The sequence below is a fragment of the Pagrus major genome, chromosome 1 (assembly GCF_040436345.1).
Source record: "Pagrus major chromosome 1, Pma_NU_1.0".
Lineage (NCBI taxonomy): Eukaryota > Metazoa > Chordata > Actinopteri > Spariformes > Sparidae > Pagrus > Pagrus major.
Window position 1 is genome coordinate 32,201,313 of NC_133215.1, and position 15,706 is coordinate 32,217,018.

Consider the following 15,706-nt stretch of genomic DNA (forward strand, 5'->3'; position numbering starts at 1 on the left):
AGGAAGGGAGAAACAGAGTACAACAAATGTTGTCCGTTCCACATCAACCAATTGCCAGGTGAGGTTGGACAGGAGAGGTGTTATACTGGGGTCCTAAATATTTAGATATCATTTAAACTGAAAAAATATCTTTGATGCACATTGAAAAACAAATAAGAATTGCCATCAAGCGGTTCAGATGCAAAATGTTGACAATCCAGGGGGATATTTTTGCATCAAGTTTATTTATGCAGCATCACTAAAGAACATTTTACTTTTCTTTTTCTTTATAGGTTATATAGATCAGTATTTTGGGAGGTTATTGTTTTACTATATATATATATATATATATATATATATATATATATATATATATATATATATATATATATATATATATGAAATATTTTAAAAAGGTGCAGTACGTAAGAATTTTAGTTCCAAACAGCTAAACAAAAAGTTAGCATGCTAACCAGCTCCTGTGCTAGTGGTGTTACACAACCACACTCCTGGTAGTCCCGCTAGCTGTACAGCTAACAGTAGCTACAGTCATGGAGGTATAAATAGCATACAGTTAGCAGTAGTTAGCAGTTACTCTGGTGTTATGCCAAGTACAAATTTAAGGTGAGTAATTCTTACATATTGCACCTTTATTATTTAAAAAAATGTTGACAGTGCCCAAAAATGAAGTAATAAAAACTGCACAACAACTAAAAAAAAAATGTATCCAGATTATTAGTCTGATTACACACAAATAGTAATTCCCACATTAAAGTCCTGAGTGGACGACAGTGGTGTCTAAAGTCTTAAAAAGGTCCTTGAGTGGTGTGGCTGCGGCATTCCCATTCACACACTTTGCTTCCTCTGATGTGTGCTTCAGTCTTGGTCGGGTGTAATGCAGCATCAGTGGCACCACTGGTAAATTGTGGGTGCCGGAGTCTGTAACCTTTGGTTCCGTAGTCCCTGGACAGCTGAGGGTTGACCAGCCTGTTGCCTCCAAGGAGATTTGAGGAGTCTGAAGAAAAGGCTGGTGCTCTCCTGAGTGTGCAACTGATTTCACAGTGGACCGTTTGTGGGAATCTTGAGTCTGAGGAACCAGTGACAGACAATAAAAGGAAATCAGGAGAAAGGTACAAAGTTATCAGCTTTCAAACACTAACCGGAAATTGTAGGATACAACAGAACTACAGAGCATAAAGCTAGAAAGTCCCCAATTGAAATTCAAAGAATCAACCCAACAGCATGCAAAGTGTGAGTTTAAACTATAAAGCTGGCACGCGTTTCCTTATCTTCAACAAATCCCTGAAAAGACCAAAATCAACAAATGATCTTACTAACAAGTATTCTGTGCCGTAGAGCTTCATTTTTGTCTAAAAGCTGTTAAGAGCACACAGTGGGCAAAAGGGTTGATGTTCTTTAATTACAATGAGCCTAGGCACTGTAGTTTATTTGAAGTCAATCCCACATACACTGATCACCAGCACGTTTACTAGTGCACCAAATCTGTATTAATCTGCCGTTGAAAACAGTCCCCAGTAAATCCACTTACAATGCATTTGCTCCTATTTGACTAACATTTACTAAATCCTCCAGTGCCCAACTATTTTAGAAAACAACTGCACCTTACATAACCAGCAAGTACCAAATTATAACTTCCCACAGCGTATGTCCCAATTAGAGCACATGTTCGGCAGTGATAATATAAATTAACAAATCAATGTACCCTATACATAAAAATAAGTAAGTAAATATCTATGTACAGGATCCAAGATCACATAAAACAAAGTTTTTGTTAATTCCCAGCTGTATTAAGGTATAGCAACCATTTCATCCAATAACTGGTACATTTATCCATACAAAGTTTCAGAGAGAAACACTCATAAAGATTCAAAGTAATGATCAAAAGAACAGCACTTAATAAACATTCAGCTCAAATGTTGCTACAGCTGCGAGTAGGAATATTACATGCCAAGTGTATTTCCTGTGGTCTGTCTGATGAGAAGAAGAGCCTCATGAAAATGATTTTTAAAAGTAATCCATTGTATAAGCAAAAGAAATTCATTAAAGAAAGTAATTTTTGGAGTTTTCAAAGTGACAGTATTGAACAAAAACTGCCCATGCTTAAAATTCACTGCAATAAAAATATTCCATTTCTGATGCCGTCGGAGGGTAAAGTGAGCAAAGGCTTTACCAGTCGCTGTTTTCTGTCTACAGCTCTGGACAGTCACTGTCAACCATGTCCTCTAACGTTAATTCAGCTGCAGCTCGGCCTCTCTCCACTGGATTTCTTCAGCTGTTTACTCTGACTTCAATACATATCCTGCCTGAGTATCACTGTCAGCCAAAACACTGCAAAAAGTCTCACTTTTTGTGACAAAGTAGTTTGTGTTCCGCTCATTCCACCACAGAAAAATGAGAGCTGTAGAAAGTGTATGTAAACTGTTGACAATGACTGTACCTACCTCGAACTTATTCTTCTGCTGTTGCTTCACAAAGACACACCTTGTGCTGCTTTTGTCCTTCTCTTCAATTCCTAAAATAAAATCAAAACAATAAAAAAAAATATTGTTCAATTCTGCCAGGATGACACATTTTATACATGGATATGGAGAGCCGAAGTCATGCCCCTTCCGCTGGACCTCATTTCGGAAAAAATTGTACAGTAATCAATGTGGAGAGACAAAATTTTTTTATCCCATTTGAGTTGTGCCATGAAACACAAATATCATGTTTTTCCTTTGAAAAGATAATTGTCCAAGTCAAGAACGTTGCAGTTAGTCGTAACTAAAGATAAATACCATCTAGTTTTTGTGTTTTACCACTCAGTGAACCACATCGTCTTTCTCAACACATGTCACCAACACGGCCGCCGTCTTGGCACAGAAAAGGTACTTAAAAAGATGAAAATCAAAATAAATCTGGCCATACTTACAATTGTAGTTATGCGAAAGAAGAGTTTGGTAGTTCTGTGAGCAAGATAATATACAGGACCAGCACACAATGTTTAAGTTACAGGTTTTGGTGCCGCTTGAGACACCGACGTGATTGTTGGCTGTGTAGTCTTTAAAATTACGTATTTTCACAGTCTCACCTTTCATTAGTTTTATGACCAACTGCAACTTTCTTGACTTGGAAAATTATCTTTTAAATTGACAAACGTGTGTAACTCGGGGCACAATTCAAGCGGGATCAAAAAATTATTCTCTCTCCATTCACTACCATACAAATTATTTTCCAAAATAATGTCCCATGAGCGAAACCGGAAGGGGCTCTCTAATATATAAATGTGAGGACTGGATGAACAGCATACCCGACAGGACACCGTCTTGATGCTCTCCATCCTGATGATACGGGCTCAGGGACAGAAACAGAGTCTTCAGAACTGAATTTGCAGCGGTTGTTCCTGCAGATCCTAAAATATGAACGAGACATTAACAACATTATGTACAGTGTCTATAAAAAGTTTTCACCCCCTTGAATGTTTTCCTTCCCTTTCCTTGTTATTGCTTTTATAAATGGAATCACAGTCAATATAATTTGGCTTTTTTCACAAGAATTTACAAAAAAAAGTGTGAAACAAAGTGAAAAAAGATTTCTACAAAGTAATGTCAATTAATTAAAAATATATAAAGAAAAATAAGTGACTGCATAAATATTCACCCCCTATAAAGTGACTGACCTAATTCAACAGAGGTCCAGCCAATTGGTGCTAGTAGTCTTACAATTAGTGAAATGGAAATTCACTTCACCTGAGTGCAGTGAATGTGTCTTAATTCACCAGTCAAAGCTTTATGGGAGAGTGGCAAAGATAAAGCCACTGTTGAAGAAAGCTCATTAAATCTCCACTAGAGTTCACCCAAAGGCATGTGGGAGACTCCAAGATCAACTGGAAGAAGGTTATTTTGTCTGATGAGACCAAAATTTAGCTTTTTGGTCATCAGACTAGACGCTATGTTTGGTGGACATCGAACACTGCACATCTCCACAAACACACCATCCCCACCATGAAGCATGGCGGTGGCAGCATCATGCTGTGGGGATGCTTCTCAGCAGCAGGCCCTGGAAGGCTTGTAAAGGTACAGGTAAAATGAATGCAGCAAAATATAGGGAAATCCTGGAGGACAATCTGATTCAGTCTGCAAGAGAACTACAACTTGGGAGAAGATTTATTTTCCAGCAAGACAATGACCCAAAGCATTCAGCGAAAGCTGCACAGAAATGGTTTAAAGACAACAAGGTGAATGTTCTGGAGTGGCCGAGTCAAAGCCCAGACCTCAATCCAATAGAGAATTTGTGGCTTGAAAAGGGCAGTTCACACCTGATCCCTGTGCAACCTGGCAGAGCTTGAGCATTTTTTCAAAGAAGAATTGAATAAAATTGCAGCGTCCAGATGTGTCCAGGCCTGATTGAGTCCTATCCACACAGACTCAGTGCTGTGATTGCAGCCAAAGGTGCATCTACTAAATACTGACTTGAAGGGGGTGGAAACTTATGCAATCACATATTTTACATTATATATTTTTAATTAACTGACATTACTTTGTAGAAATCTGTTTTCACTTTGACATTAAAGGTTTTTTTGTAAATTCTCGTAAAAAAACAAAAACAACAAATTATATTGACCATGATTCCCTTCATAAAAGCAATAAAAGGGGAAAACATCTAAGGGGGTTATTATTATTGGTAAGAAGTATGTGGCATCCCACCTTTGTGTCGATGAGCTGTGGTTGTCGATGGACTGTCACCACTACAAGTTGGACTGCTAGACACACGGCTGCAGACAGGATTCACCAGCTGTTTCACAGGTTGATTTATATGCCCAGTTGAATTGTCTTTTCCTATTTCGGCATCAGAGGAGAAATCAGGGGATCTTGGTGCATGAGAGACTGGGCATGAGAGAAGTGCCTCTACATTAGTAGCTTTTTGTTTGGAGTCTGATAAATGAGATGTATTAACAAGTGAGTGGACTGACTGTTTAGAAGAGGAGTAAGTCTTTGAATAATCTGGTTGGGACTGCACACATGGGAGAGGAGCAGCACTGAGAGGAGCAGCAAAAAGGCTGAGGAACGGTCTGGCAGAGGCTTTGTCAGGTTCAAGTGCAGTTTTAAGATGAGTACCTCTGCTATCTGAAGCCGGTGGAGCAGTACATGAAGGTTGGGGAAGGAAGGAACTTGTTAAACAATCGTCTATAGGTTGTGGAGCGTCAGTGATGGGGCTTGCGAAAAGGCTGCGATAGGGACTCTTCTTGGTCTTTTTACATCCAACTGTTGAATCACCACAATGCACCATTTTCCTGCTGCACTCTGCTGTGGTCTCAGTTGAATAATGCTGTTTTGAGCCAAGGTTGAGACCAGATTGTGTCTCTTTGGAGTGCATATAGATCTTAGTGGGTTGTTTTGGTGCAAAATAATGATTGACTGAGATTGCCGAACCACTTGATTTAATGGGGCCAGACGAGGGACAAAAAGGCTTAAAGGATCCTTGTGAATCTGATACCAGAGCAGAGAGGTGTGGCCTCAACTGTGCAGGATGTTTGGAAGAGGACATCTGACTAGGGGGCCCTGATGGAAGAACACCTCCACCTTTGCAGGTTACAGAGTATGTAATATCTGTAGACGACAACTCCGACTTGACTTCATGAGCGGCTGTTTGAGAAGCTTGTTTCCTGCTGTCCGCGTAGGCCAGAGTACAATTAGGGAAGGTCTCTGACATCAGACTGGTGTGCACTTGGAGAGATGGCAGGCTTTTGAACAGTCTTTCCTGGGATTTGTTTGCTTCCTTTCTCGTATTAACAGAATTCAAGACCTCCTTATTTGGGGTTTCTGAGCTTAGCTGAGGATCAGTGATCTCTTCAAAGTGAGTTTTGGGGGTAAAGAATACAGTTTGTGCAGTAGGAGGGATAGGTTTGTCACTGAAGGAAGAATTTTCCACAGATTTACAAGACCTGAGAACAGCATTGACAGAGTACGGAACTTGGCTTTGGTTTGCAGAGCCTGTCGCGCAATCAGAAGTAGAGAGAGAGGCGGATCCTTGACTTCTTGGAGTTGTTAAGAAACTAGAGAAAGGTTTGGATAGTTGAGGTCCAAGCACTGCTTCAACTGAATAACACACTGGCTCTTCCTGAGTGAGGTTAGTTGATGGAGGGCTTTGGGGTTGGGCAGCATCTGATGCATGTGGTGGGACAGCTCCCTGGTCAGCATTTGTGTCTGCGCTTCTGTAAAAGTTTGGCCTGAAAAATACAAATGTCAGGTGAAGGGGAAAATCCCAAATGTCACAACCAAATGTCATTTATGAGATAAAATCTTATGCAAGAATCACACTCATGTATTGAATCACAATGGCAGGTTTAAGTTTGTATGTGCACACCTGACTGGTTGATTTAACATATCAGGGGTTCTAGTTGCTTCTATAATTTTGGACTCGTCTGTGTTCGCTGGCTGTCCTGGGGACTCCTGTCCAGCTTTTTTTGCAAGTTCAGAGAGGTCACTTTCCCGTTTTAATGCCTGCAGTGAGAGGAAATGAAGCACATGCGAAATCAGCACACAGCAATGCATATAAAACGTTTTAGACATTTTCCACCATGGTACTTTTGCATACACACCTCATCTAAGAGTTGGCTAGTGAATTCATTAAGCAGCTCATGGGAAAACCTGCAATCTGCTCCTTGAGAACATTTTCCTTTTCTATGGAAGAACTTGCAGGGGAAGGACTGTGCAGCTTAGTAAAGGAAATATCAGATATTCAACAGCCTCCAGTTTCTCACAAATAGCAGTACAATACTCATCACTGCAATCAGTATATGGAAGGAAGATGTGCAGATTATTGCTTTTGAACCAAAGGATATTGTGCATGTATGGGCAGCTGTCCCCCTTTGCGCAGAATCCCTGGACGTAGAATTTGCACAGTTCTTTGACGAGATTGTTGTAACCCTGAACATGTTCCAGTTGGCAGTCGTCACCCTGCGTACAGTAAAGGGAAGGGAGCAATGTTAGGACAACACAGAGGGAGTTATAACAGCATTCAATAAAAGCCTGAGGGCAGAATAATAAGATGTTTTTCTATCCTACAACCCACCTTGATGCACCTTCCATAAAGGAAATGTCGACAAAGTGACCGCCCATCCACGACCACAACGTTCTGGTCCTTGAACTCCTGTGTCATGAACCTTGTACGCTTCTCTTGGAAGCCCTAAGAGAAAAGATGAGCATGACAGTAATATTCCCAAACATTTTCATTAATACATTCTCAAATAAACCTTTTTGTTTGCCCCTTAACCAATTTGTAGTGGAATTCTGAGATTTGGTTAGGGGCAGTTAGGATTCAGGCCATAATTTAGGCCATATGTGAGCGGATTGTAACATGACATGAAAAATGAGACCATCCCCATCTCTCTCAGTTGCCTATACAAGCCTGGATGTGACTTTTCCCTCAACCTTTCTCGAGCTCCTCGTCTCAGTGCCTCTGTCTCCTCCACTAACAGAGAGCAACAGTAGCTAACGTTAGCTTAGAAATGGAGTCCGCTAACATAAACTAACTACTGGCTTCCAGCACAAGTTCCACAGGGCCCCTTTGAGAGTTCAGGACATAAACACCTAGTTTTCATTCAGACATGCCTGTAGCATTCACTGCACAACAAAAACATATGCAGTTTTTCCACCAGCACTTTTGGCCACGCCGAGTCAAACTGAGCCGCATCAATTTGCTTTTCCATTACCAGTTTACCGTGTTGAGCCAAGTAGGGCCAATAGCAGGTTAGGGCCAAGCTGTGACCACCCCGCCTCCAAGCGGGCTGCAGTGTTGTCTCGCGACTGTGGCCAACTCATAACAAGCACCTGTCTCCCCTTAAAATTGATTCTCAGCTCAAGTATGTGAAGGAAACCTGAGAGAAAGCCATTTTTAAAAGTCAGTGTGTTCAGCTCTCAGTATTTTTGTAGCCTCTAACTGAATCTCTTTAGTTTCTCTCATCCTGTGTGTTCTCTCAAACATCTGCTGTGTTTTACTGTTTCATCGTGTTCACTTTCAGCTGTTTCGGGAGTCATGTTTAGTTACTGCTGCTGAAAACACAACGATTCCTGTAATGCTGCTTCATAATAAAAGCTTTTAAATGACTAAATAATGGAGGATTTTGTTGTGAAGAAGTTATAGTAAAATTGCTAAAAAATGTTTATAACTGAATTAGCGGAGTCTCTTTGTTAGAGGTGATTTTGAGATAGTACTGCAGGGATTGGGAGCTGTGGTGGAAAATGCAAATCCCGGCCGTGGCCAGCTGCCACGCAGAGTCAAACAGAGTAGAGCCAGGCCGCAAGATGTAATGTAAAAACGGCATTAGATTTTCAAAGTTACTGTTTCTGACGCAAAATGTTAAAAAATATATGTATTATAACAGACTTGAGATTTTTTGATTTTCAAGATAGTATTGGGCTAATATTGCCACTTAAGTGTTGACAGGTTGAAACACTCAATAGCAGTGTTGCAAAATGTCATGCCATTTTTTAAAGGGTGTTTCCATAAGTGTCAAAAGCACCTAAGCCCAGTTGCTGCTTTTTATCTGACCCGGTTTGGAAAAATATTTGAATCATTTTTGCCTTCATTTTGACTGTATACAGCTGAGAGGGAGGCATAGCATGCAGAGACAGAGTGGAGGATGACAGGCAGCAAAGGTCAGAACTGGGCATCGTCGCTTCATTTCTGGTCCTGTTTTCATTAGATATGCAACATGACTGATCTGAATGCTGCTTCTGCCACAACAGCAGGTTTCTTTCATTCAAACTGCAACAGATAATTTGCCAATGATGGATGATATCTGTCCTGACAGGCACAGCCAAGTGTCATACCTCAAACTTACCTGTTTATAATTTTCATGTGTCCTGTCCTCTCCATGTTTTCTCAAAGTAGGTCCAGTCTGATGGCCTGCACCTCTATAGGCAGGTCTACCTCTACCCCTCTGTTGATGCCAAGTTTTCTGCCCCTCCATCTTCTTATTCTGCTCTTGTTGCTTGTTCACATTACGGTCATTTCTAGTTTTGTACTTTTGACCTTTGTGCCACATGTTAATGTGGCCAGCTTGATTAATGTGATGTCTCAGTTCTTTGGTGAAGCCAACACTTGCATGTTCACTGTCAGTGGTATGCATATGAAAGTGTTTGGCCTCGGAGTCATCCTCTGTAGCATTATACGTTCTGGTCGTCTGGGCTTGGTAACATCGCTTCTGTGGAAAGAAAATGCATTCAAAGTGAATGTCAAGCGAAGTCTATGAATACAAATCCATGTTGTGCAGGCAAGCAGCACAAACTAGGAATGCACAGATAAAGAATATTGACTGAACAAAAAAAAATTGTCCCAAAGACATTTGCCTTATTGACTGCCATCAGCCTATCCTATTTACCACTGGCAGTGGTCGATGTTCGTCTGTTGCGTCACATCAATTCTGTGCCGACACATTCATGAACTATTGGCTCGTAGTATCCCTGCCATTAGTTAGGTAGTGGAAAATTAAAATCACTGACTAGGTAATTGTATAATGGGCTGAAAGTTTTTCAAGGAGTTACATTTCCAAAATAGTGTAATGAAGGTCTGAAAGACTAAAACAGTTTAGTTATTTTTTTTATATACTGAAGGTTCTAGGTTAAATTGCCCACAGACTTTCAGGTCACTCTGTACTCTGACTAACAGACATGTAAGCCACAGCAGCAGAAAGGTTGTGAGTATCCAGTCTGGAGCTGGTGTGTCCTTTTGGTCAGTTAGCTCAGTGGATTTCTCACAGAATCTCTGAGCCTACTTTTAAATATGTGATGTTAATTTTATGGTGTAATTATAAACATTAGTTTATTAACTCACCTTTGTGTAAGGGCCCGTCCGCTCACCCTGGGTCCCCCTCTTTCTGTCATTGCCTCCATTACCATCGTCAGTCTCGTTTCTATAAAACAAAACGGGGCCACTAATGAATATGTAGATTTAAAAAGACCTGCTACTTCAAACAAGCTAATGTATCGTTAAATACCTGCGTTTGAAGGCTCGGTGACCAGGGCCTTTTACTTCCTCTGCCACAGCAGATAGTCTTGTGAACAACGTAGCGAAAGACATTTTATTTCACTCTTCACTGGTTCATTGTTTCTCCTTGTGTAAAAACTAGCACAGCGCTCATAACCGAGGATGTGACCACTCACATGTATAGCTACAACAAACTTTCAAACTGCCCACAAGAGATACTCGTGATGACAAAAGCTACTTCGCGCACATAAACAAGTCTTCTGAATGTATTATCTATCTTAGCCTGCTTCTCTGTCAGACCCTGACTTGCCCAAACATATTGGTTTGAGTTGCAGTCCAGTGGTTCACGGCTTCGTTACATGAACGTGACTTCTCTGCACGATTCCATCGATTGCCGCTTCTTCCGGGTTGGCGTCAAACGTCACCTCCCTGGACTCTACCATATAAGGACAGAGGGGGAGGAGATATGGGTCAGTTCATCTCAGCATGACATTTTCGTGTTGACAAGGCACAATTATGAAAAACTATTTAAAATCAATAAAAGCACGTACGAATTACAGCATCAGTTAATAGAATAAAGTAAATAATTACATGTATGGATGAAACAGTATAACACATGGATACATGACACGTGGCGCCATCTAGTAGTAAAGTTTGTATTGTCTGGTTTATTTGGTGACGTCATGTATGAACATATTGTGTCTTCTTCTACATTAACAAAAAGCCACTAATTGTCACAGCAGCTTTCTCTGTTGCTGATTTCCTGAAATTAAGGTTTCATTTAAATCCTACTCAGTGTCCATAAAATGCATGTACTATTTATTTGTTTTCCTTTTTTACTCATGTCTCTTTGCTTATATTCTCTACTTCATTTGGGGAATTTGCCAGTTACTAAGTCTTTCTCACCAAAGACATATTGAAATGTTACAGTAGCAAAAGCTCAGGTGTAAATAATACAATTAATGATGGTGGAATCCCACTTAGCTGCTTCATCCTCAGTGTCCTGGTACAGTGCATGTTGGCTCACTGTCACATTATCATGCTTTACTAGGACACTTCAATAGAACAGAGCCATTGTTTATGTTATAGGTAACACCTGTGCAATGTCTGCTGCGACATTGCCTCTAATACTACCTGGTAAATATTATATCCATTTATGCAAATGAACAGAAACACTCATCCAAACGTTACACGGTTTAATTATGACTTAAATTATATTTTTAAATTCTAAAAAGTGTGTTCATTCAACAAAAAAGGCAGAAATGAAATGTCCTCATATCTCATGTTTTACTATTATTTAGATGAGTATGAGGCCTTTACCTGACTATCCACCTGTGTTAAGTGATTATTTTCTGTTTATTATTGTTGTATCACTCAGTTTGAAATGTTGTCATGTTCTCACTACAAATCAGTGGTTGTACATGTGATAAGTGTTGTCTTGTAAGTGATTTATACCCACTTGCTTATTGAAAGTTCCCTAATTTAGCCCATAAAAATGTCAAGTTCAGTAAATAAACATATTTTAATTTTTATGATTTGTCACATTATAATTATTTTTCATGTATCAAATGTGTTTCCCTGTGGTGAAACACCTTGACATTTTATGAGGGATTTGAAGAAAAAGCCACCCTAGCAGCCCCCTCCAGGTTCTAGTCTGTGCCATAATTAACTGTGATCTGTACTAACCCACAACAAAGTCTTCCATCCAAATACTTTAGCAAAGTACAAGCAAAGAGAAACATAAAATGTGCTTTTGGATGCCTACATACACACAAACACTGATTGAGTACTAAGATTCAGTCCACAGTCTGGTGATCACATTGGTCAGCATCTTAATATAAAGCAGTTTCCCCCTCAAAAATAGCAGTTATGAGCTAATTTGAGGGTTTCATTGGTAAATACTACCAGATGTGGTAGTTACCATGAAGTATTTTGAATCATTTGCTTATATTAACACACAATTTGAATATGAATTTACTAACATGAGAAACAAGGCACCAGGGCACAGAGGTGATGCTCTCCAATTTTATTTTTTTTACAGCAAATTCACTCAATTCCGTTTGATGCTGTGTTACTGTCAAGGGAGATTAACTCTTCATTAAAATGTAATGTAATTCCCTTGTCTCAGTGGTGAGCAAGCACACTCTGATCAATCAGCATGAGTGATAAAAGCTCAGATATGTCAAAAAGACAAGATAGAAGCTGGACTTTGTTCCTCCACATATGAGGCCGTCACTGCATCTGGCTCAAAGTTCAGGTCATGCAGACAGTTTCAGTATTGCCTCTGTGACTGTGTTTGTGTTTCCCCTCAGTCTCTAAACTCTAACTCTGTTCATACTGAGTGCTACAGGATGACCCGTTGGGCCCTTCTTGCTTCCCTCCTGCTGGGCCTGTTCATCCACATTGCTGTTAGCCAGGAGGCTGAGGACCCAGCTGCACCACCACCACCACCAGGCCAGGCCTCTGATGGCACGCAGGCAGAGGACGAGGACGAGGAATGGGGACTAAATTCCCTTAGAGGTGGCTTTGAGTCTGTCGGAGGCTACTTTGACTCGATGCTGGAGTTCATGGGCGGACGTGATGGAGTGTGCCAATACCGCTGTCGATATGGTAAGTCAGTTTGAATATACTTTAGAGTAGACGTTTAACTGATAACATATGAGTTTTATACTGTGGAGTATGTCAAACCTTGCATTAGAATTACCATTTTTGTAAATTGTCTTAAGACAAGATTTTTACATTAACATTATTACTTTTAAAAAAATCCAAATAAAATATTAATCAAATCATCACCCAGGACAGGGAGTTTATGAACAGTGCATTTTATAATCATGTAAAATCAATAATTGAGGTAATTGACAGTATATTAATGAATAGTACATTCATAATACACCATTAATGTAAGTAGTTATTGTTTGGAAACTGACTGTATTGAGAAAAAAAAAAGCAACAATTTAAAACTCAATAACAAGAATGCCCTGATACTAAACACCTAATAGGATTTACTTCTTCTTATCATCTTTGTTATCATCTGTAAGAAGCCTGGAACTGGACTGTGACCCAAGCATGATAGGAGAGGTTTCATGTGGTGACTGGGGAATGTGTCAAATATCATGTGAACAGAATTAAACAAGTAAACTTTGTGCCTCTGTGTAGCAACATGGATCTATTTCAAAACCCACATGGTTGTCAAACAGAGTCCAGCACATTTCCACTGGCCCACTGTGAGACATTACCTACATCTGACAATTTGCTGTCCTTCCTCTCTCAGGTAAAGCTCCACTTCCTCGTCCTGGCTACCAGATGCCTGAACCTGATGGATGTAGCTCCTACTTCTTTGGTCTTCCTGTTCCAGAGGGGGTATGCTTTTTCTATGTGTTCAGGGCAAATTTAAGTAGATTTATGTTACTTACAAATGTAATTGATACCGTTATAAAAACCTGAATCAACATTAATTAGGGAGAATAGAATATAGAAAAATAAACTGTAAGAGGAAGAGCCAAAACTTGTTTGATTTTTCAAATTTATTGTGAAAAATGCTACACCCTCCTCACTAATATCTGAACTTTTTACATAGCCCAAACTGCACATAAGCTATGCAACTGACAATTGCCAAAATTGTGGAAAATGTAACAAATAATGTGTGCAGTTTAACATTCAACTATTGACTATTTTTCATCAAGTTCCACTAAATTATCAATTATTACCACTGACACTGAGTAAGTGAACAGGGACCCTAACCCAGTCCCTAAATGTTCACACAAGTCTACATTTGACTGAATAATTGAGTTTTTAGTGTGAAGCAAAACTAATACTCTGTAAACTCCCCACACTTGCATACAAACACATTAATCACCTTTGTTGTGTACCAGATGGACATGGGGATCCCCGCCATGACCAAGTGTTGCAACCAGCTGGATATGTGTTACGACACCTGCGGCTCCAACAAGTACCGCTGCGACTGCAAGTTCCGCTGGTGCCTCCACAGCATCTGTTCTGACCTCAAGAAGAGCCTTGGCTTTGTGTCAAAAGTTGAAGGTCGGTAACCTTTAAACCCTTGGTCCTTCCAGGCCAGGGATACTGATCCCATCCCCATTCTTCAGCACTATTCAGCCTCAGTGTCACCTTTAATAATCAAAAAGCTGGAATCAATGAAACCAGATTTGAGGACACTTGCATGGTCATGAACCTGAGTTGACTTACAAAAACCAAGTTATGTGACAGCTAAAATTATGTCAAAATGACCAGGTTTGATACTTAAAACTTAAATCTTCCTCCTTATAAAAGGATGTGGGACTGAATAGTTCACTGCTGGTCTGGGGATTTGAGCCAGTGACCTTTCGTAAGCCTGTGATTCCATCAAGTTCAAAAGTTATGAATGGGGAATTGGTGTAGTATATAAAACCTGTTAGAAGTGATCCAAACATCCCTAAAAATCGGTCCCTAATAATATAAAAATTGGTTTTGATTCTTGAACAATTAAAATTGCTTCAAGTACTAGTAATTAAATGTACTGTATTATTAAAATATTAACTGTAGGCTAAGTAAATCTCAGATCAAAGTTAAAGGTTGAACATTACCCTCTCCTGTGCACACTGCTCTGTTCTGACTGATGTTCTTATGTGTTTCTCTCTCACTTCCTCTCTTCAGCATGTGAAACGGTAGCAGACACCTTGTTCAACACAGTGTGGACTCTGGGCTGCAGACCCTACATGAACAGCCAGAGAGCAGCATGCTTCTGTCAAGGAGAGGAGAAAGATGAACTTTAGATTTAGAAATGAACCACGCTCCTATTTATTACAGTATCAACTAGTACGACATATCAGATGATAGCGCTCTGAGTGATGGTGTTGCAAAGACTGCCGTCTGACTACTTGAGTAATTTATTTGGAAGTTCTCCCTCTGAAGACATTGTTTTACTTTGCAACAACATTTTTAATGAATTGTTTTAAGTTCAACAGCACACTGTATCACAAGCCAAAACTGTATTTGTGTCTTGCATCAGTGCTGTCTGTGGTGAAGCACCTATGCAGTTGTCGATGGAGCATGATTTTAGAAAAGTACAAATATACAGTATGTGGTGTGAACTATACTTTAAATGCACAGATAGCCTTTATGTTTCAGTCTTTGCATGTTACCATACAATACTTAGCCTACCTGATAAATAAATGTTATTAACACATACATTTAAGTATTCCTTGTTTCATTTCATGGTATATGAACAGTGTTCATCACCTTTAAGAAAATAAAATATGTGTGTGTGTCCAAATCTGAGCTACAGCCCTAATAGGACAAAAACAAAACATAACTCATACATCAAAGTGGTCAGTTTAAACTGTCCTTTGACTGCCAGAGGCTCTTCTTTGAGCTCAGTGCTTACATTTGAAGGCTAACATGTTAAAGTACTAATGTTTGCACTGCTAACAGAGTTGCCTTAAAGAGAGTATTTCACCGATTTAGCATCTCACTCCTGTCAATTTCTGGGACTTATGATCAAAGCTTAAAAGAAACAATGCAGCAGAACCAGAGATGCAGTCTTTTTTATCCCATGCATTTCGGATGCGTTATGGTGGTAGCTTATGTAACTTGTAATATGCAGGAGTACTCCCCAAGAACTGTAAGCAGAATATTAATGCGTAAAACCCATGGCGATCCCCCTTTAATGTGTGGTACTTTAGTATACTAATGTTAGCATTATGCCTGAAACATCATAAAAGGCTCCAAACCCACAACTAAT

General features: G+C 39.8%; 2 protein-coding genes across 2 annotated transcripts; one reads left to right on the top strand and one right to left on the bottom strand.

Moving 5' to 3' along the window:
• Positions 1 to 385: 385 nt before the first annotated feature.
• Positions 386 to 10,347, bottom strand: LOC141005985 (uncharacterized). Its single transcript, XM_073478062.1, has 11 exons — positions 9,980 to 10,347; positions 9,817 to 9,895; positions 8,825 to 9,187; positions 7,054 to 7,167; positions 6,823 to 6,938; positions 6,581 to 6,689; positions 6,346 to 6,482; positions 4,686 to 6,208; positions 3,290 to 3,391; positions 2,442 to 2,512; positions 386 to 1,066 (listed from the first exon to the last, which is right to left on the bottom strand). The coding sequence occupies exons 1-11, from the start codon at positions 10,060 to 10,062 to the stop codon at positions 749 to 751; spliced, it is 3,015 nt and encodes a 1,004-aa protein (XP_073334163.1). The 5' UTR covers positions 10,063 to 10,347; the 3' UTR covers positions 386 to 748.
• A 1,904-nt stretch (positions 10,348 to 12,251) lies between these two features.
• LOC141003471 (group XIIB secretory phospholipase A2-like protein) lies at positions 12,252 to 15,153 on the top strand. Its single transcript, XM_073474822.1, has 4 exons — positions 12,252 to 12,579; positions 13,241 to 13,329; positions 13,842 to 14,007; positions 14,620 to 15,153. Exons 1-4 carry the CDS (start codon positions 12,321 to 12,323, stop codon positions 14,736 to 14,738), a joined length of 633 nt encoding a protein of 210 aa, XP_073330923.1. The 5' UTR covers positions 12,252 to 12,320; the 3' UTR covers positions 14,739 to 15,153.
• Positions 15,154 to 15,706: the final 553 nt, after the last annotated feature.

Excerpts from the sequence above, each read along its gene's own strand:
- LOC141005985 (XM_073478062.1), bottom strand. The coding sequence starts at position 10,062 with ATGTCTTTCGCTACGTTGTTCACAAGACTATCTGCTGTGGCAGAGGAA. Across the intron at positions 6,690-6,822 it reads AGCTGCCCATACATGCACAA|GTCCTTCCCCTGCAAGTTCT; the intron begins TATCCTTTGGTT and ends CTAAGCTGCACA. Across the intron at positions 2,513-3,289 it reads TCAAGACGGTGTCCTGTCGG|GAATTGAAGAGAAGGACAAA; the intron begins GTATGCTGTTCA and ends ATTTTATTTTAG.
- LOC141003471 (XM_073474822.1), top strand. The coding sequence starts at position 12,321 with ATGACCCGTTGGGCCCTTCTTGCTTCCCTCCTGCTGGGCCTGTTCATC. Across the intron at positions 12,580-13,240 it reads CCAATACCGCTGTCGATATG|GTAAAGCTCCACTTCCTCGT; the intron begins GTAAGTCAGTTT and ends TTCCTCTCTCAG. Across the intron at positions 14,008-14,619 it reads CTTTGTGTCAAAAGTTGAAG|CATGTGAAACGGTAGCAGAC; the intron begins GTCGGTAACCTT and ends TCCTCTCTTCAG.